This window comes from Tachypleus tridentatus, chromosome 7 (assembly GCF_004210375.1).
Source record: "Tachypleus tridentatus isolate NWPU-2018 chromosome 7, ASM421037v1, whole genome shotgun sequence".
Taxonomy (NCBI): Eukaryota; Metazoa; Arthropoda; class Merostomata; order Xiphosura; family Limulidae; genus Tachypleus; species Tachypleus tridentatus.
Genome location: NC_134831.1, coordinates 77,927,267 through 77,950,144, shown reverse-complemented (window position 1 = coordinate 77,950,144; position 22,878 = coordinate 77,927,267). Strand labels below are relative to the sequence as shown.

Sequence of the window (22,878 nt, the reverse complement as noted above, 5' to 3'; positions counted from 1 at the left end):
TGGTTAAATTGTTTAGAAAAGCACCGAGTAAAGCGTTTGAACTTCCACTTCCTTAGTAGTGATGGCTGAAACAATAAGTAGAATTGCTGTAATAAGATATTTTTTGTTAATATGATTTTTATCCATCGTTGTATAAGTATAGTACCTCCTCACTTGTATAATAACACTATTAAATCCTGACACTAGCTTGCAATTTATTTGTTGTAAGTTGATCCAAACGATACAAAAAGCGACAAGATTTTCTTCCATGTGTTTCACAAGCACAATCAAGAGGTTTCCCGACACGTTACGTAGTAATATATATAACAGCTAAAACTGAAGGTGAGTAATCACATTACAAGTAGCGACCTCAGTGGCTAAGCGGTAAGTCTAAAAAGCTTATAACGCTGAAAGCTGGGTTTCGATTATTTTGATAACAAACGAGCAAATGAAAAAAGACAAAAAGCAACAACTCATTTTTGTAATATTTCTTTCTGAAGTACATTTTTCTAGATTTCGTCATTAAACAAACACAAAATAATAGCCGACGATTTTTAAAGGATGTTCCTGGTGTGGCAACGGTAAATTTATGGACTTACAAAGCTAAGATCCGGCGTTCGATCCTTCGCAGTGGACACAGTAGCTATTTGAATATGATTTTGTTCTAAAAAAGGAATCTAACAAAAAATTCTAAAATATTGTGTAACTATTTTAAACCAATCTAAATGTATTGCTAACAAAAGAAAATCTCAATAATTTTTAGAAGTTCCTTAAAGATACAATAAAAATAATTTTTAGCTTTCTTGCTTAAAGCATTGATACGAACAAAAACGTGGATAAGGAATAAACTTTAAGATGTTCAATACATTGTAGCAGTTGTATTCTACTGTGAGACTAATAAAGGTGAAAAGGTGAAAAATGGCTTTACTGGGAAGCTATAATTCTCACAAAACATTCTGAAACTCTAACGTATCCAGCAACTTAAATCTTAAATATGAAAAAAAAGAAACTTGAAAAAAATTACTTTTAACGTCATGTTGCTGTTAGCTACAATTTACATAATTAATAGATACAAGATTTTATAATTTATTTTTTCTGACCTTAATTAATTATTGTTTAAAGACACAAAGCCCTCTAGCGTTGATGAAAGAATTTTTCTTTACATTTAAAACATATTATTTTTTCTCTTCGACACTTGGACAAAATATTATTTTGGCCTTTGACAGATGTTAAATATTTGTGCTTTGCCTGAATCACTTTGGTTCTATAGTCAATAATTCATAAATAAAAGTGGAGAGTAAAGGTTTGGTTTATTTTGAATTTCGCGCAAAGCTACTCGAGGACTATCTGCGCTAGCCTTCCTAATTTAGCAGTGTAAAACTAGAGGGAGGGCAGCTAGTCATCACCACCCACCACCGACTCTTGGGCTACTCTTTTACCAACGAATAGTGGGATTGACCGACACATTATAACGCTCCACACCTTAAATGGCAAGCATGTTTGGTGTGACGGGGATTCGAACCCGCGACCCGCAAATTACGAGTCGAGTGCCCTCATCACCAAGCCATACACTAAGTTTTAGTTTCTAACATGATACATATTTTTCCAAAAAGAGTTATTGAAAATATCCTAGTTGACTGACGACTTAGAAACTGTTCTTTTGTTTAATTTCAAAGTATTGTAGGTACAGTAAAACATAACACAAGTAATACATATAATCCAGAATTTTATCAACTGAATTAATGTGGGATACCCAGTCATTCAAGGTTAAAATGTAAAAATCCATATAATTAAATATAAATTAAAGAAGTGTGATATTTAAATTAAACTAGTTTTTATTAATTTTAGTTTCAAAGTTTTCACTGTAAGTAATTATGTTTCAGTAAAGATACAGTTTTTTGTACTTATTTCTCCAGTGAATATACATTTCAATGGTACATTATGAATGCGAAATGTCTGTCTTTAAATCGTTATTAAAACCAATAAAGGTTTTAAATTAATTTCCGCTACAATACTTATGCAAAATATACATAATATTATGTTAGGTTTACGATATCTGGTGATTATAAAACATAAAAGGTTTGGTGTCTAGCACTTTTATCAGTTCTGTAAACAGTTTGGAAACAGTACGAATATTAAAAAGTTGATACTTAAGACAAACAACATGAAATACTCGGTACAAGATGAGGTACTATTAATAAACCTTACTGAAATATCCAATGTGGTATTAATACCTTCATAACTTCCTTTACCAGAATTATCCAGTTTCTCAGGAATCTTCAAATTGTGTAACAAAGTATTTTTTAATAAACAAAAAAACTGATAAAATGTTTGTACAGAACATTACATTGGTACCAGTTATGGCAGACTGATATTGAAGTTCAAAGAGGTACTGTTGGTTGCTATTACCTGTGATTATTTAACTTGCTAACGAAAATAACAAGTGGTTAACTGTATATAGAACAATGGTGATTTTACGTGATGTTTCTCAACGCTGTGCTTGCTAACACACCTTAAGAAAGACATGGACAGCAGAAGGGAAACATGAATAAGTCCGGCACAAGCCGTCCCAATGGATCCAGACTGATTAACTGTCGATCGACAAGTTTTTTGTCACATTCGTGGCATCCTTTCCTGAAAAAAAGAAGTAACCAAAACATGTGGAAATGTTCTTTTCAATATTCGTCAAATACACTAAGAAAATGAACCTGAGGTTCAACTAATAATAGAAAAATGTGTTTGAAGCCATATATACAGTAAGTAACCTCACATATATAATACATATGTTAATTCAAGCAACATCTAATGGGTTTTATCTATAGTTACGAACTACCTAACACACTTGTTTAACCCTAACTAACGTCTTAGGTGTGTATTCATACTTACGACCGACCTAACACCCATACTGGCCCATATAACACCTGAAAGGTTGTATTACAACCTTCCTAACATACATTGTAACTTGGGCTAGCAACTGCTGGTCAGGATTGTCTTGACCATGTAATTGTCTCACTTATAACATACCAAATTTTTTTTATTATTTGGACAATACTTTGAATCATATAATTAACGTTTACTCTATTTTAATTTAATAACAAAATTTCCATTTTGTTTTTCATAAACGATTAGTAAAAACATTCGATTGTTAATGGCAAGTAAAAGGTAAATGTTTTACCGGAAGATGTATATTTAAATGTATTGGTCAGGTGGTTAGGCCCCTCGACTCGTAATCTGAGGGTCGCGGCTTTGAATCCCCGTCACACCAAACATGCTCGCTCTTATAGGTGTGGGAGCGTTATAATGTGACGGTCAATCCCACTATTCCTTGGTAAAAAGAGTAGCTCAAGAGTTAGAGGTGGGTGGTGATGACTAACTGCCTTCCCTCTCGTCTTACACTGCTAAATTAGGGACGGCTAGCGCGAATAGCTCTCATGTAGCTTTTCGCGAAATTCAAAACAAACAAAAAATAAACATTTTCCTTTTACTTGTCTACAAAATGTATTTCTTCAAATCTCAATTGGATAACATGCACATTTACTGATATAAGCACTCTTATTAGCCTTTAGGTTTACGTCGATTTTATTGTTTGTTTGTTTTGAATTTCGCGCAGTTACTCAAGGGCTATCTGTGCTAGCCGTCCCTAATTTAGCAGTGTAAGACTAGAGATGTGGCAACTAATCATGACCACCCAACGCCAACTCTTGGGCTACTCTTTTACCAACGAATAGTGGGATTGACCGTCACATTATATAATGCCCATACGGCTTAAAGAGCGAGCGTGTTTGGTACAATGGGGATTCGAACCCGCAACCCTCAGAATAGGAGTCGAACGATTTAACCCGCCTAGTCATGCCGGGTCACCCAATAATTGTATTTTTGTTTGATTAAATGGGGGCCTTTTAGTCTGTGAAAGCGAGATGCTGGATATCAAAGTTTTATATATATTGTGCTCTCTTAGTTAATCCGTGCTGCAATTTATTAAAATATGTTGCGTGAACAGAAACCTGCGAAAAAATGTGCCAAAATCATAAGATAACTTTGTGTAATTTAGTATATATATATATTTAATAATTAATCAGCTATTTTGAGCGCGACTTGAAACAATATATTTTAGCCAACAGAATGCAATCCAAGCTAATTTATATAGTTTAGCTGCCGGGTAACTAGAGCAGTTACAAAATTATACTTTCTTATTCATAACAGTAAAACCGCCTTTCCCACTTATGTCTTACCCAGTCCAAAAAATCTTTTATTGAACAAAGAAAACTATTTGTTAGAGTTGATGGAAAAATAACAAAAACTGCAGAAAATACACTTACTTATTTACGATTGAACCCCAAAAAATTAGGACCTTTTCTTAAAACTATAGGAATGAGATACTATAACTTTTTGTTTCTACTCTAAAATAAAATACGTGTAAAGCAGTTGATATTCAGTCTTGTAGAGATTATAGGATAATCTACAACAAATAAGATCCCTTAATTAACGAATACCATCTTAATTAAACAACAGCAACAAAAAGGAACCAGTTAGAGGATTATCATCTCAAACATTCCAACGTCTACTAAAAAAGCCATATATAAAACTATGGTTCAATGTTGCCCGTGTAAGCACTTCTTCCGTTGTTCTCAGTCTCACTGTCATAATTACACATTATCAAATACGCATCTTACCATGAATCTTCCTGTCCGGAAGCATAGATGCTAATCGGAGATACATTAAGTGACAAAACGTCTGTGTGGTCTTGTACAATGGTATTGTTGTGATTCCAGTCAACTTTTCCATGAAAACCTCTTTGATTTCGAGCTGTGATTAGAAGCTTATTGGTTTGCTAGTTCTCATTAACTTTGATTTCTGTTTCATTGTCTTATTAAGGAGATATGTCCAACTCCATTGTCTTTAGAAATTATAGCCTTCTTTTTGCTAAAGATAGTGTTGTTTTAGGGCAGGTTTTTGGGTGTGGTTTTGGATCCCGCTATGTTTAAGCGCTCTATTTATGATAGTCTTTCCACTTCCAAAAATAACACAAAATTTCTTTTCTTTAACGTGCTGTGCATTTTGGCTCTTTGAAGACACACAGTAGTGTATCATATGGCCAAAACAATCCGTAAAACAAAGTGTGTTATTAACAGAACTTATGGTTCAGCAATTTTACACTTCCTTTATATCGGGCTGCGGTAAATAACACTGTTCCATATTTTCATTGGAAGTGTTTTAGTGGACACTTCAAGTTTTCATTTCAAGTCAATTCCATTAAAATCTCCAATTTTAAATTTCTTCCGTTTTATTCTCACCAATCGCACCGAAACTTTATTTGATAAAAAACATATTTAAGTTCGATGAATTTTTTTTAAACTTTGATACATTGATATACGCATACAGCCTACAAGTAATTGTAAAATTTGGTCCCAATATAAGCTATACGTAAGAAGTTATTCAACAAAAACAGCTCAATTTGAACAAACGTTTTACACACTCCATGCAAAACGTCACATGAACTATCGATTTAATATCGTTACCACAGATTCACCTAACATTAAAAGTGGATGAATTTTAGCTTTTGTCTTTCAGGTTAAAGATGGCTGATTTAGGGCAAAAACTACGATAAGTTGAAAGCACGTGCAGATATTAGTTTGACTAAGCAAACTAGATAAGCAGTTTCTAGTTCAAGTTCTCAAAAGAATCATATGAGCGGACGATTATTTGTTATTGCTAACTTTTAAGCACAAATTGTTAAATTTTATGAAATTATCCAAATTAAAGAGCTTAATATTTATTTAAGCGATTAGCCTAAACAACGATGCTTGATACGACTGCACCGACTGCATGCGGATGACGACAAGAAGTTGTTACCATAGTTTCCATTTCGTTGCTATAAAAGAAGTTATCAACTCTTTTAACTTATATTTATTCTTGAAATATATGAAGCAACGCCTAAATCAAGACACACAGTAGGGACAGTTTAGCAACTTTCTCTAGTTCACAATGTGATAATCCAGAAGTGTAGAACACTTATACTGGACACTTACTTCACTTGCCAAATTTCAAGACAATCAATTAAAAAACACACAACATATAACGTCTCCAGGTTTGACTGAATTTCTTTACATATTTGTTCTTCGCAACTGTCACACCGAAAAATGATTTGATAAAATCATACTTAACTTTTATGGATTTTTTTCAAGCTTAGTACACTGATACATATTTATAACATACAATTAGCTGTAAAATTTGGTCTGAATGTAAACCATACGTGCAAAGTTTTCCAACAAAAACAGTTTAATTTCGACCTACTTTTTTGCACCCCCTAGCGTAAACTATAAGTCTGACATTTTTACCACAGTTTTATCTGAAGCTAAAAGTCGATCGCATTTAGTTTCTAGTCATTTGGATAAGAAAGGTGTTTTAGAAAGGGCAATTACCGCTGTATATTTTAAAGAATCTGGTCTGGTTCTGTAAAGTATAGGACTGGTCCAAATAATAGAGCTACGAGTCTAAAGCTAATGTTGGTTGCTATCGAGTGTCACTTTCTTACTTGCTGTGATTTGTTGGTGTGTGTTGAAAACTAGAGTCATGACATGTAATCACAAATACCTTAAGTGCGGCCAAAAAAGCATTGAAAATGAATGAACTCAAGACTGGTAAGCACACATATAGCATTGGTATTAACTATACAGTAAATATTCATTCATTAGTTAGATAGTCCGCTTTTTTTATTCATTAGATATGATTTAACAATCTCGCTATCCTCGAAAAGAGATGTGATATTTCTACTTCCCTATGCCTACCTGTGGGGCATTTTACTATCGAGTGCACACGCACTGTAAAGCGAATATATACTGCGAGTACTAAAGATGTGCTTCATGGTATTACGGCTCGTTCTTATAAAGATTCCCCATTAACCTTTTTTCAACTTTATAATACACATGGGGTGAGTACGTTATATTTAAACGCTTTTGGAGTCTCAACAAATTGTTACAGTCGTTGTCGCCATGTCCAGTCAAACTCTATATGACGACTGTGCATCTTGGCAATATTCCTCCAATGTTGTGTCCATTTCAAAAAGTCCCGTTTTAGACTGTCGTGTCTAAAGCACACCGCTGGGCCCTGCTTGCACAAAAATCCACAGGCGTTTAATCTCGTTATTTGACCAAGTATGGAGTAGCAGGAATATACGTTTTATTCGCCAGCCTCTTGAGATATGCAACACCTGAACGGATATATCATGAAAGCAGCTAGTGTAAATGTGATTAATGTCAGTTTAACGGGCGGGATTATTTTTTTTATTATGGAGCATATAAACAGCTTTTTCCACTGATCTATCTGTATCTATATGTTCATTTGTTACAAGACGCAATACAGAGGTTACCACAGTTAGGGTAAGACTTGTTGTAGATCTCTTCCTTGATGACCCAGGTACCATACATTCATCAACATTTATTTCTTCTCCAATGCCATTAAACACAAACGATATCCAGATCTTGAAAATTCCAAATCTCTGATTTGAATACATACTTATTAGTTGAGTGTTTGAATATTTTACGTCAGAAAGGATTCCACAGTAATCAATATTCGGTGACATTACGCTACCTACGAACTCCAAACAATGCCAAAATGTAGTTATAATACATTCTGTTCTAAAGCGAGTTTATATCGGCTGTAATTGTTACGAGACTTACTTATTTGCCTATTTAAGTGTTTTTTGTTTTTTTTACATAAAGCACTTAACCGTTTCTATCTGTATTTACACATGCCAGTTAAACGTTTCATGCTATATGTCAATTTCCTGTTTTTATTTTCAAATTGCTTTGCAAGACTTTGGGGAAAAATTTTATACACAACTATAAACAAATATACATTTAAAAGTCATGAGGTTTATATTAAAAAATTAATAGAAAAATCAGTTCCATTGTCTTATCACATATTGTTCAATTACTGAATGATAGATATCCTAGTTTCTGTCCCCTAGTGGCGCAGCGGCATGCCTGCTTACTTATATTAATAGATACCGCGTTGGGCAGATCACAGATAGCCCTTAATGTAACTCTTTGCTAAAATTCAAAAGAACAATTACGACAGATTAATCACAGTTTCTCGTGTTGGGAAAACATATAATATAAACTGTTATCATTGCTATTTGTTATTGAAACCTATATTTCATGAATTATGAAAGAAAATGAGTTCCATAATTTTCTGTAACACTGATGAAAAGTTGGTAGCTCGTCCCATGTATATACATTTATAGAATCAGCGTTTCGTGTTCACAAGCTTCGACCTATAGGAGTACCCTGGTTATTAAGCAAGGAAACAACTTCTTATTCAAACAGCAAAAACGTTAGATGTCTTGTTAAAGTAATCTGATTTTCTTCACAAAACTATAGCATCCTTAGTAATATGGAGAGAAACAAAGCTTATTCTAAAAAAATACTTTATTCGTACATCATCAACTGCTCAAGGATGAAAATATTTTCTATTTTAATGAGTAAAAATAATGATTATAAAAGTTTACTGTGAAAAAAAATCGAACAGCTACTTACTATACGAATTACGTGTAGACAATATTTCTTGTTAAAAGATTAAATTTTTTAACCACATCTAGACACCAATCAATAGCATTATTTAAAAAAAACAACAACAAAACTGCTGATTTAATACTGACCAATAGCGTAACTGGAAGATAAGCATCTTCTAACGTTGAGAAAAATGTTATTTTTCTATAAATCATTACCCACCCAAATACCTGTAAAGTTTTTACAATTCTTTATTGTACACGCCCATCCTGACCTACTCCGCCCTTTTTCATAATCATTTGTATGGCACTCTGCACTTTTTTCTCACTAGCCACAGTTTTACATAAAGCAAGGACAAACCGTTGCTCATAACAGAAATAACATTTAACTATTTCACAATCATTCGAGGTTTATCAGTCCACACATTTTTGTTGTTTTTCTGCACATATCATTATTTCATGACACTTTGTTTTAAGTTATAAAAAAGACCAGTAATCTTACAGCATTCCTAAGTTTAAAGGGTTGGCTCATGACAATACAAACCATTGTAATTTAAGTGACAAGCCACTGTTTATAAAGTCAGTGTGGAACGAAAACTCTTCTGTATATGTTAAGATATTAAATAATACATAACGTTAAAATGGATACACATTTCAAAACGATTTTAATTGTGTACCAGTTTTAACATTCTGCGTATCGATTATTTTAAGGTACGGAGTTCCATGTCTATTCTTTTCGCAAACAAATTTTTGGACAAAATCACTCATTTTCTATGTAAAACACATCATATTTGTGTAACTTCTATGTTATAAGGGATCCCGTAGTTAAGAAAGTAATGGATCCCTAGGCACTTTGATGCATAAGTAATGTTTAAAATGTTTTTAATGAGCCCAGAGATTTTTTCATATCAGCCCCAACGATAATTCTAGATTTGAATCGTGTGATTAAACAGAAGTTAGAGTCAGAAAACATTAAAATTTAAGCTGTCTGATGTCATAGCTTTCCTTATTAATTTCTAAAGTTCGAATATTAAAACTTAGAAATTCTGGTCTTATTTAGTTTAAAGCATAAACCACGTTCCTCCAGTTTTTCAGTGGTACGTTTGAAGACTTGTAACGAAACAAATCGTGGTGGGCAGAGCACAGATAACCGATTGCTTAGTTTTGTGTTCGGCAACAATCAAATAAACCTAAAACTTGAGTAATTTCAGATCAAAATTTTAAAAAAATACTCACTGGCATGGCATAATAGATACTTTCTGTTCGACAATACCTCGTGCTGTTATAACGTGGGACGCGACAAAGCGCCACTGATGTCGTTTGTTTAATGCAACTTTCGGAGAAAGCGTGTTCTTTTGGCAACACGAGGAAGCTTGCGATCCCTGCGTGCCAATGGAGAGAGATCTTTTTGATTTAGGTTTACTCGGGGGTCCACCTAGAAGATCTTCTGGTGGTTCCTGTAGTCCTTCTCGTTCGTCCACAAAAATGGAAGACACGTTAAATCTTCTCCCCGAAATTCCTCTTAACACTGATGTGACGACATCTCTGTAAGGAAAGTGTTAATATATGTTAAAATTTAGCAACTGTCTATCGAACTGGACGGTTTGTCACTTAAGTGACTTTACAACTAATATGCATTGTTATTGTTGTCTTTTTTGTACGGGAGTGAAGATTGACTTCAGTGAAAAAATTAGTTGAATTTCATGTCTGAAGACAATTAAAGCCAGGAGTGGTTTAATAGTATGCCGAGTGCGGATTGGAAGATCTAATGTTTGAGTTATTATGAAGTTGTGGGCATTGTAACCTCGACAGTCACTCTGATTGGTTGACTTTTCTTTATTAGCAGAACCATGTCGAAACCTTGGATCTTTGATCCGGCTTAATGGGCCGTTTAGGTTAAAAAGACACCTGATGTAGGTGCTGTACCTATTAATAATTAGAAGTGAAAGGGGTATCATACTTTTCAGTAATTGTAAATTAAATGGATGTTATATTGGGTTGAGGAATAATTCGTGAGCGTTTTTCAAGTTAAAAAAGTATATTCATAAATGAAACGCTTTCGCAAAATATTTCATGTCATTTGGTAGATAATTTTTTGCTCTAATAGATGGTGTGTTTGATTTTCATATGTCTTTAATTTTTGCTTTCATTTTCAGCTCATTAAATGGAATGTCAAGTGGACAAAATCGAGCATTTTCGACACCATCTGCTTTTCGCATTTAATTTCTTGCAATTTCGTTTAAAACAATGCATACTATATACCTAGGTATTACATGAAATAAAGTATCATAATAAATGTTTTGGGTGTAATGTGTTCATGCATTGAAGTATTGTATAGTCTTGCATGTAATGCTTGAATGAAATTATTTAAAAACGCTCACGAATTATTCCTCAACCTAATATTTTATCAGTAATTTTAGGTGTGATGGGTGTATTTGTTTGTTTGTTCTGAATTTCGCGTTAAGCCACATTAGGGTTACCCGTTCTAGCTGTCCCTAAGTTAGCAGTGAAAAACTAGAAGAATGAAAGCTAGTCATCACAACTCACCGCCAACTCTTAGGCTACTCTTTTACCAACGAATAGTAGAACTGACTATCACAAAATGACATCTCCACGGCTGAAACGGCAAGCATGTTTAGCGGGAAGGAGATTCGAACCCGCGACCCTCATATTGCGAGTGAAGCGCCCTAACTACTTTGCCATCGTTTGTTTGTTTGTTTTGAATCTCGCCAAAGCTGCATGAGGGCTATCCGTGCTAGCCGTCCCTAATTTAGCAGTGTAAGACTAGAGGGAAGGTAGCTAGCTAGTCATCACCACCCACCGCCAACTCTTGGGCTACTCTTTTACCAACGAATAGTGGAATTGTCCGTCAAATTATAACGCCCTCACAGCTGAAAGGTCGAGCACGCACGTTTGGTGCGATAGGGATTCGAACCTGCGACCCTCGGATTACGAGTTGAATGCCTTAACCACCTGGCCATGCTGGGCCCAAGATGGGTGTGATATTTTTCAATGATTGCAAATAAAATAAGCCTGAAACGTTTAAATATTCCCAGTGGTAAGCCTGTGGACTTATAACGTAAAAAATCGGGTTAAGATACCTGCCGTGAGCAAAGCATTTGTGTAATTTTTTATTTAGTAAAAAAAAGAAAATATTTTGAAATGACTGCCTGATTTTTTAAAAATATATTTATAATAAAAATAAAATAAAAACAATAAATATTAAGATATTCGACGGTAGACTCAGTAGATAGCCCGATGTGGCTTTGCTATAAGAAAAGAAACAAACAAGATATTAGAACATTTATATTAAATGAGACAGACACATATTTGTTTGTACGAACTAAGTTTGAAAGAAGTGTTGTAAACTCCAAATTCTACCAAAGTGTTCGTCAGGTAATTTTTGTACAAATTTATTTAAAAACAGTCCCCCAGTGGCACAGCGGTATATCTGCAGACTCACACAGCTAAAAGCCAGATTTCGGTAACTGCGATGGGCAAACCACAGATAGTGCATTGCATAGCTTTGTGTTTAATCCTAAGCAAACAAATTATTTAAAAGCAATGTTCAAACATCTCAGAAAAAAACAACGACATAAAAACATTACCATTTCAAAGAAACCAAATATCATGGAAAAGTTTATAATTTCTTAACAGGTGTTTGTGTTTTTCTTAAGGCTGAGCCCACCGAGGGGAATCCAACCCCCGATTTCAGCGTTGTAAATCCGTAGACATACCGCTGTACTAGCGGGGGCTTCATAAGAGGAAGCTTAAAAGGATGTCTTATGATTTAAACTAATATCTTAACATTATCGTATAAGATGTTCAATGTCCTACGTTGGGTAGTTGATTGCATGTTCACAGTACGTTTTTCCAGATTCTGCACATGCTGGCCGTCGGCCTGTAGGGGCGGGAAGGAAACGAAACCATTCTTGTCGTTCAGAGAAAGTACTGCTATAAATGGTAAAAAAACCGCAGACAGCCAGAAGAAGGTCAACTCGTGCCCGACTGCCAAACATCATTCTTGGTTCCGACTTGCAAAAAAAACACACTATAAAAAACAATCATATAAAAAACACAAACTATTTTACTATCTGACAATTCAGGGACCAGTTTATATTTACGAAAAACATACGTGTGTGACAAGGAAACCTATAATTAGATTATAAAATCTTAAATCCCGTTCACATAAGGCACACACGTTGAAAAGGATTAGGTTTAGTAAAACTCAGATTCTCACAAAGTAAGGCACTGTTAACATCTTAAAAATAATACATTTCTTTTCACTTTCTTAAGCATTGTTCAAAGAAAGGATGTATTATCTATTGATCTTTAAATCTATGAAAAAAAACAATTTCACCTAAATATGTAACCATCAAAATATATTTAGTTGTGTTATTATTTTTATAAAGACCACCTTCTGCCCTAAAATATAATAAGATGTTTGAGTCCTACTTAGTTTATGTAGCTGTTCTCTTAGCTAACTTTATAAATCCAGCTGCTGGTTCTGTTAACGTTATTAGAAATCCGCGTGAGTCAGCACAAAACAGAAAATAAATATGTATACTTATTACTGTTATAAACATGAGATACTTGGAGTTGCGACCTATCACTCCTTCTATTATATTTGTTATAAGATGCTTGGAGGTGCAAGGTATCACTCTTATTACACTTGTTATGAGATACTTGGAGGTGCAACCTGTCACTTCTTCTATCATACTTGTTATAATTAAATCTATTACATTTCTAAAATATACTCTCGTCCCTTAGGGATTTACAAGAAATAGAAGAGTTTATAATATTACTATTCCACACACATTATAATTGTTCTATTCTTTGTCGACGTCGCATTCCGCTCAATCCAGAGCTCTTCATGCTGGCTGAGAAACAACAAACACAACAGTGGTTGGAACACTATTGTTACACATTATTCTAATTATTCAAAATGTATAAGGGATTGCATTAAGAATGTATGGTTAAAAGTGTAATAGGCCTTGTACTAATGTCTTGTGATAAGCATAACAGTAATTATTCTTTGTCGGCTTGTTCAAGGCACACACACCACTCCCTCTATTGTTTATGTTTTATTTGCTACTGTTATGCACCATAAAACCATTTAACATTTATAAATAGTTTAACGTGTTGCAGTTTCGTTTCGTTGGTTTGGCAGCGTAATAATGACAAACGGCTTCTTTTTAAAGTCTGTGTTGATGAATTACAGTGTTATACCAATTGTGTTGTTGCGCACTTGTTAATCACCTGTAGCTTATTTTAACACCAAGAGCCAAGTATATAATGTGTATTTGTAACAACGTTCTTAAAAAGAACAGTGCCGCACAATGTTCATTTTCAAACGCACTAGTGCAACTTGAGTCATATTACAAAACTCCGAGCCTTCGATGTCGTTCACGATAATAGTTCTTAGACAGAAACATTTGATAAACTTTGAATAGGAATTCCTTATTTATTTCTGTTTTTAAGTTTAGTTTTTGAAGTACTAAAAATGCGACATTTTCACGAGTTTCAATGGCATGGCCAGGTGGAAAAGACACTCGATTCGTAATCTGAGGGTCACGGGTTCGAACAAATGTCACACCAAACATGCTCGTCGTTTCAGCCGTGGGGGCGTTATAATGTGACAGTCAATCCTAATATCCGTCGGTAAAAGAGTAACCCAAGAGTGGTGATGATTGGCTGCCTTCCCTCTAGTCTTACACTGCTAAATTAGGGACGGCTAGCGCAGATAGTCCTCGTGTAGCTTTGAGCGAAATTCAAAACAAACAAACCAATATTGTTTAACCCTTGTTTCAACTTATAAAATCCATATAAGAATATACTGACGTACTAACACTATTGAACCATTTTTTCAACTTGCAGAATCCCTTTAAATGGCTCACATGTGATAACGTACCAATAATGTTGAACAATTTAATGCAGACTGACTCACTGGCCTAATTACATACGTGAAAAGCATAAGATTTCTTTAACATCAAAAATGTTGTTTCAAAAGCTTTCGGCCTTGGCCCGAGATAATGGAACACGACGTTTTCCGGACGTCACGTCCGTCGGCTACTTCTCGGCCTCGAAATTTTCCCATAAGGATAGCGATTGTATTACTTTCTCTGAAAACTGGTATACCACCTATCACCAGCCTTCGTTTCTTCATACTAGTTTTTGAAATAACAGAACTATTAGATGTTAAAAATTTCCCACAAGCAAATAAACAAAACTGAATAAATAAACATTTCAGAAAATAAAAATGCTTGTTTTTGTTTTGTTTGTTTTTTGAATTTCGCGCAAAACTACACGAGGGCTATCTGCGCTAATAAAAATGTACGAATATTATATCCAAAATATTCGTTGTATTCATTTTTCGAAACCTATTCAAGTACACTTATTCATTGCTACGTATGTCAGTAAGTGCATTTTTCATTCTATACAAATGAATATCTGTATTAATACTTCTTTAGAAATTCCTATAAATATCTGTCTGTCGGTGCAAATGCTTCCATTTAATAGTCACCTACTAATCAGTATCTGTATTAATCTTCAGTACAAATCAATATATGTACGAACATTCAACACAGATCAGTATTTGTATCAATTCTTCAATACAGAACATTCTTTCAATATAATTTCCTATAAACATTTGCCTCTCAGTACAAATGCTTTCCCTTAACAGTCTCTCACTAATCTTGTTTTGTACTAATCCTTCAATAAAGAACAAAGCCACATCTGGCTGTCTGATGAGTCCAACGAGGGAAATCGAGACTTAATTTAGCATTGTAAATCCGTAGAATTACCGCTGTACTAGCAGTGGATTAGAAGATGATAAAACGAAATAATAATAGTCTCTGGTTCCATTTCTGAAACTTATGGCTCTAATCAGTTCCATATGACAATGACTCAGATACCTAACAGAATTTAACACTCTGTGACGATGGGTTAAGTGAGACTGAGTAAAATCAATTAGATAAGTCATTTGGATGTATAATTTGAACCTACCAGTTCATGGTAATTGCAGTTTTGTATATTGAAGAAACATATATATAATTAGGTAATGTATATAAATGTACACCATGATGACGAGAAACACACTTGAAGTAAAAATATATTCGCAAGACGGCTTGTACAGGTATTAGCACTTTAATGAAAATAAAGTACAGAACAACGTTGTTCAGTACTTTATTTTAATTAAAGTGCTAATACCTATACCAGCCGTCTTGAGAATAAATGTACACCAACTTGTTCCGTTACTCGAATCATATCAGTCGGACATCTTGTTAATGTCAGATCAATTCTCAGCAATAATAAATATTCACACTGTAGTTGTATAGCATTAAAGTACTTCACATATTTACTAGAAAACCGTGACATCTCTATTAGGGCGTCTACTTTCCTTTTCTCACCAAAACATGAATGTTTTGCCCGGCATCTCCAGATAGTTAGGGTCGCGGGTTCGAATCCTCGTCACACCAAACACATTTGCCTTTCAAACCGTGAGAGCTTTATAATGTAACGGTCAATTCAACTATTTATTGGTTAAGAAGAGTAGCCCAAGAGCTGGCGGTGGGTGATGGTAACTAGCAGCGTTTCCTCTAATTTTACGCTACTAAATTAGGGACGGTTAGCGCAAATAGTCCTAGTGTAGCTTTGCTCGAAATACAGAAAACAAACACAAACATTAATTTCAGTGGAGGAAGAATGTGTTGAAACACCATACTGTTATAAAGCCTTCTTACAACAAAGTCCATCCACATTACTGAGCTCACATCAGCATGGTGTCAAAACACTCATTCTTGCTGTGTTTATACCAACTGCACACCCTAATAGCCCATTACGTTTGTGCTTATACGAGTATGTCTGAGTCCAAGAGAGCAGAAATTGTTTACGATAGATTGTTATCTTTTTTCATACTTATTTAAGCACAGTATCAAAGAATGGAGTGCCTATTGTGTTTTGAAATCAATAAAAACGGTGACACGTAAATTCCTATTTTACAATATTGCCAAGAACTTATAACGGTTTGCGTGTTTTCTTGTTTTAGTAATTATTCTTCCTAAACTGTTCCCAGGTATAACAGCGGAAAGTATATGGACTTACAAAGCTAGAATCCAGGGTTTAATTCCCCACAGTGGACACAGAAGATAGCCTAATATGTCCTTGCTCTAGAAAAAACAAACAGAAGCATCTAGGTGGATTAAACGACCCATGACTTGGGCCTATGGGCGCGGGAAATTTAAGCGTTAGAGTATGATATCGGTCATGGTTTTCTGACTTTTCAAGACATTAACTGGGGGCCCAAAAGTTGTTGATCGGTGGTGATGACTATCTGCCTTCCCTCTAGTCTTGCACTTCTAAATTAGGAACGGCTAGCGCAGATATTCCTCGTGTAGCTTTGCGCGAAATTCAAAAAAACAAAAACAAAGAATCAACTGGGGATTTGGAGGAAGCGGTCTAGTGTACCTGACCCTCCTGGGTATACAAATAAATATACCCAAATACCAGAGAGAGAGACAGACTGGGGATTTGGAGCAGGGGCATCGTGTGCCAGTGCCTAGCGATGACTCTACAACCAAACAACTTTATAAATTATTACCAACTTAAATTCCGAAACGTCAAACAATTTTCTTATAATTGTCTACTGAGTTTGTTTATTTCTGTCAAAGTATTAAGTTGCTTTTGGTTTGGCGTGCGACTCGTAATCCGAGGGTCGCGGGTTCGCGCCCGCGTCGCGCTAAACATCCTCGCCCTCCCAGCCGTGGGGGCGTATAATGTGACGGTCAATCCCACTATTCGTTGGTAAAAAAGTAGCCCAATAGATGACGATGGGTGGCGATAACTAGCTGCCCTCATTCTAGTCTTACACTGCTAAATTAAGCCCAAGAGTTGGCGGTGGGTGGTGATGATTAACTGCCTTACACTGCTAAATTAGGGACGGCTGGTGCAGATAGCACTCGTGTAGCTTTGCGCAAAATTCAAAACAAACCAAAGAAACTAACTGCTCTTTCAATGGGAGACAACAAAATGACCAAGTCATTTCAGACAAAATTGAAACTAAGTTTTCACAAACCCACCGGTGAGTCAGCGGGTAAATTTACAGATTCTCAGCGTTAAAATCCAGCGTTCGATTTCTGACAGTGTAAAGATTGCAGATAGCTCATTCCGTAGCTTTGCACTAGAAAAAATAAAACGCCGAGTTTGCTTTTACATTATAAATAAAACGATCAAATTACCCACGTCACATATTCCAATAAAGAATAAAAAACAACATATCTTTCTAAAGATGGGGACTTCCCCAGATAACTAGAAGACGTCCCGACTTCACCCTCTCTTTCTGTATTCAAGTTATAAACCATTACAATAGCAAACATTAAATTTTTTATGATTTATGATAAAGTTATTGAATGACGGCACAAAAGAAAACTGACAGGTACATTTTGAAGTTGATCAACACAATCCATGTTCACATAAAATCTCTGATTTTATCAATTAGTCTCTAAAGACAACATATTATAGAATACAGTCTCTTTAAGCGTTTCTCGTCAGTTTTAAGTAATTCTTTATAAGTCAGCTGAAAGCGTTTATTGAAGGATTTTAATACGATTGTTTGTTTGTTTGTTTGTTTTTTAATTTCGCGCAAGGCAACTCGAGGGCTATCTGTGCTAGCCGTCCTTAATTTAGCAGTGTAAGACTAGAGGGAAGGCAGTTAGTCATCACCACCCACCGCCAACTCTTGGGCTACTCTTTTACCAACGAATAGTGAGATTGACCATCACATTATAACGCCCCCACGGCTGAAAGGGTGGGCATGGTTGGCGCGACTGGGACTCGAACCCGAGCCCCTCGGATTACGAGTCGAACGCCTTAACACGCTTGCTTGGCCATGCCGGGCTTTTAATACGATGAAATTGTAAACTGTAGACAGTTCGTACTCAATTTTACCCGCTGTGGAGAGATATATTGTAATTACTAATTAAAAATCAAAAGACATAATGTATATCAAATATCTATCACAACAAATGAGACATACGCAGATATATTGAATCGTGTAATGTTGTGACCTCAGTGGAAATTTGTACAGTTAAAAAAATATAATCATTTTTCACTTCTAGTACAATATACATTTACCAGATTCCAAGTCATTTTCAGGGACTCAAGTTGAAGGAGTTTCACACCAATTATCAGGAAATTTTGGTAGCTTTGATTTTGAATTTCGCACCAATTATCAGGGAATTTTTGGTAGCTTTGATTTTGAATTTCACACCAATTATCATGGAATGTTACCAGCTTTGATTTTGAACTTCGCACCAATTATCAGTGAATTTTTGGTAGCTTTGATTTTGAATTTCACACAAAGCGACGCAAAGGCTATCTGCGCTAGCCGTCCCTAATTTAGTAGTGTAAGAGTAGATAGAGGGAGGGCAGCTAGTCCTCACCGTCAATTCTTGGGCTACTCTTTTGCCAATGACTAGTGGGATTGATCGTCACTTTATAACGCCCCCTTAGCTGAAAGCTTGAGCATGTTTGACGTGAAAAAAAAAAATCAAACAATTTACCTTCGGATTACGAGTCAAGCACTCTAATCACCTGGTTATGTCGGGCCTCTATTTTGGTAGCATAATTGTAGTGAGGAAAATATTGGTAATATAGAGAGCAACTCATATGATAAAATTAACACCGAATGAGCATTACTGAATTAAGAACAGCATCAAAATTAAAATGATATTAAAGAAACTATAGGACTGAGATTTTCATATGAAAAAGATTTAAAGTATAAGAAATAGCGAGCCACATGACAATCATAGCCAAAACTATATAAGGGTGGAAAGGATTGTATCAGAACTACATTTCATGGGTAGCGTGACGTCACCGAAGATAAATCGCTGTGGAGCCTTTTTGGATGCAAAATATTCAAAGATTCCAGTTAGAAAGACGAGAATTTCCAAAGTAGAGATATTGTTTGTGCTTAAGGGAATTATAAAAATAAAACAATGTGCATTGACTTAATTACCCAACTTTCTGTTTAAGCTAACATTTTTGCGGGTTCGAGTCCCGAACGCACCAAATATGCTTGCCCTTTCAGCCATGGGGGCGTTATAATATGACGGTCATTCCCACTATTCGTTGGTAAAAGAGTAGTCCAAGAGTTGGCGGTGGGTGGTGATGACTAACTGCCTTCCCTCTAGTCTTACACTGCTAAATTAAGGACGGCTAGCACAGATAGCCCTCGAGTTGCCTTGCGCGAAATTAAAAAAAACAAAACAAACAAAAACCAACATTTAATAATACCTTTCAATTTTCACTTGATATTAACTGAACCAAGGTCCCAGTGGCACACTGATACGTCTGTGAACTTAAAACGCTATAAAACCAGTTACGATACCCGTTGGAGGCAGAGAACAGGTTGCTTTGTTTTTAACTGTAAACAAACTGAACCATACATTTTTAACAGTGTATGGAAAGAAAGTAGGGTAGTTTTCATTCTGCATTTGAAACAGCTGTGTCGTGTACACAACATATAGTTTATTAGATAATATTAGCTTCTTTACTGTTTTTTTGTTTTTCAGAATATGTCCTCAAATTGCCTACTACTTCCGGAATTATTTTTATTTTTTATTTGTTTGTTTTTGAATTTCGCGCAAAGCTACAAAGAGCTATTTGCGCTAGCCGTCCCTAATTTAGCAGTGTAAGACTAGAGGGAAGGCAGCTGGTCATCACCACCCAACGCTAACTCTTGAACTACTATTTTATCAACGAATAGTGGGATTGACCGTCATACTATAGTGCCTCTCACGGCTGAAATGGTAAGCATATTTGATAGGATGTAAATTTTAACCCGCGACCCTAGATTGCGAGTAAAGCGCCATGCAGAATATTTAAATATTCGTGACTTCAGTCTAGATGTAGATCACTGAAGCAGTCACTTTGATTTTAGCAAATATAAATCCTGACTGCTGAAAATCGAAATATTTTTAAATATATGTAGGTATATTATAAAATACATTCTTATAATAATTTTATTGTTTAAATATAAAATAATATAAATAATTTATTATTTTTATTCCTGACATATATTTTATGTGACGTATTCGTTACGTATAATCGAAAATATTTCTTTGAGCGCTAAAAAGTTAGAATGAACGAAACTCAAACGTCTGATTTTAGCTTCCACTCCTTCACGAAGAATTAAAATTTTCTAAAGACGAAATTATACATTTGAAAAAAATAAATACATGTCCAATCGTATCACTGCATACTACTACTGTTGGTTTTTTTCCAAAACAACTTAAAATTAGCATGTTCGTTTAATATACTGATATTTCGATTGTCCAAAAATTTAACTTGTTTTTATTTTTCTTTCAGAAACAACAGCTCCAATTTGCAAAATATAATCTTAAAATATTTACTGGCATTTAGTAAATGTAACTGCAGTTGTACGTGATCTTCAAATTTCAAGTTATGATTTATTATTGGAGTATCTTTAACTTGTCGACTAGAATGCTCTTATTAAATAGAACGAAAGTAAACGTTATTTTTTGTGTGTAAAGCATACAGTCACCACTTTTTTAATTACACGCTGAATTAAAAATATTCTGAAATAATTATTTCAATATTCCCTTGTTGAGTTTTCGACTTACGACAATCTTATCCACTTTTTCCAGGAACTGGTTATTCCAATTCTTATTTTCCAGACAAGATAAATAATGAGTTCTTTATATGTTTCCAGTTTCTTATATTCTTTGGAAGTATGAACAAAATCACTAAGAAGTAAAGCTCTAACAACAGTATTTATGTTAAATACTATGAGAAATGTCATAAATCATGTAAAGTAGTGTACATTTATATTAGTTCCTTACTTTAATTTTGTATGCAGAAAAAAACACAATTTGAGATAAATGTATTTTCAGTATTCATTTGCGAAGGTAGTAACGCAGGTACTATTTTGATACTTAAAGTTTGTATGTAAGTTTCGCGCAAAGATACACGAGGGCTATCTGCGCTAGCAGTCCCTAATTTAGCAGTGTAAGACTAGATGGAAGGCAGCTAGTCATCATCACCCACCGCCAACTCTTGGACTACGTTACCTCTTCCACTATTCTTTTACCAACGAACAGTGGGATTGGCCGTCACATTATAACACCCTCAAGGCTAAAAGGACGAACATGTTTAGTGTGACGAGAATTCAAACCCGCGACCCTCAGATTGCGAGTCGAGTGCCCTAACCACCCGGTCATGCCGGACCGTAAAACTTGAAGGAATATACACTTTGGATTTTACCCCTTTAAGCAACTTTGGTTTATAAATACTGAATTCGTTATTATGAATATTTTTTCTTCTTTCTCGCGCAAAAAGAATAGAAATATTGGCCGCAAATAAGACATTAAAGGAATAAACTGAATATGATGGGAAGAAGATGCGTTTAGTTATAAGGTTCAAAAATTGATGTAAAGTTATGGTAAATAAATGATAGATGTTAACATTGTAGCAACTTTAAAGAGACAGCGATAACTGAGGTATTTTCAGTGGAGAAAAGTTAGTGATGCCTGGTTTGTTCTTGCTATATCAAGTCTACGATGGAAAAGAAAAAATTCAAGAAGGAGAGAGCAAGTTATTAAGATGAAAAAAAAATGCAACTATATATTTAAATATTGCCTATATCTAACTATGACAGTAAAACTAAATAAAACGTTACTCACTTGGGTTCCACGCGACTTCACGCCCAACGTTTGAATGCTTTACCTAAAGGTTTCGTAACTTTTATAGTTTAAGTTGAGGCACGAAGAACGTGACTAGCGACAGGGGCTGTCCTCGAATGGTCCACTGGGAATTCCCCACGTTCAGCAAGCTGTCTTCCATTTCAACCACCTCCACTGTAGAGAAAGATACACAATCTTATCCCCCTGAGACCCAAATTGCTTAGGAATTTCACGCATGACCAGCAATCGCTTTGAATAATATGATGCAGTATAACTCCGCAACACACGGTTCGATCCCTGCGATAGGCACAACACAAATAGCCCATCACAAAGCTATGCACCTAACAGCAATCAAATCCTTTACACTTTTAGGCTAAATTAATAAAATATCATCGAAATAAATATATCTATATAACAACACAGGTTGAAACCACTTAAGAAAATATTACAAAATAACTAAATAAAACGTTTGGCGATGCAAATAACCGTTTCGACAGGATAAAGAATATACAACAAATGGGTGGAATCTTCATCAGAGAACTCAGTTTAGAAAATTTAAATTTTCTCTCTGCACCAAAATAAATTCGTCCTGAAATTTTACTGCACTTGGTTTCGGTCTACCGATTAGTCTGTTTTCTGTTAATCTTCCAATTACATATTTAATATGGTTTGTAAGCTTCATGGGTAAAC

General features: G+C 35.0%; 1 protein-coding gene across 2 annotated transcripts; it reads right to left on the bottom strand.

Moving 5' to 3' along the window:
* Positions 1-174: 174 nt before the first annotated feature.
* On the bottom strand, positions 175-22,341 carry LOC143256034 (uncharacterized). Of its 2 annotated transcripts, none has more exons than XM_076512619.1 (4): positions 22,189-22,341; positions 12,326-12,522; positions 9,725-10,033; positions 175-2,613 (listed from the first exon to the last, which is right to left on the bottom strand). In XM_076512619.1, exons 2-4 carry the CDS (start codon positions 12,508-12,510, stop codon positions 2,493-2,495), a joined length of 615 nt encoding a protein of 204 aa, XP_076368734.1. In that variant the 5' UTR covers positions 12,511-12,522; positions 22,189-22,341; the 3' UTR covers positions 175-2,492. The 2 variants fall into 2 exon arrangements, with proteins under 2 accessions (XP_076368734.1, XP_076368733.1); XM_076512618.1 differs by having other exon boundaries at positions 12,326-12,539; positions 22,189-22,336.
* Between the last annotated feature and the right edge of the window lie 537 nt (positions 22,342-22,878).

Excerpts from the sequence above, each read along its gene's own strand:
- LOC143256034 (XM_076512618.1), bottom strand. Across the intron at positions 10,034-12,325 it reads CATGCAATCAACTACCCAAC|AGATGTCGTCACATCAGTGT; the intron begins GTAGGACATTGA and ends CTTTCCTTACAG. Across the intron at positions 2,614-9,724 it reads GTATCTATTATGCCATGCCA|GAAAGGATGCCACGAATGTG; the intron begins GTGAGTATTTTT and ends TCTTTTTTTCAG.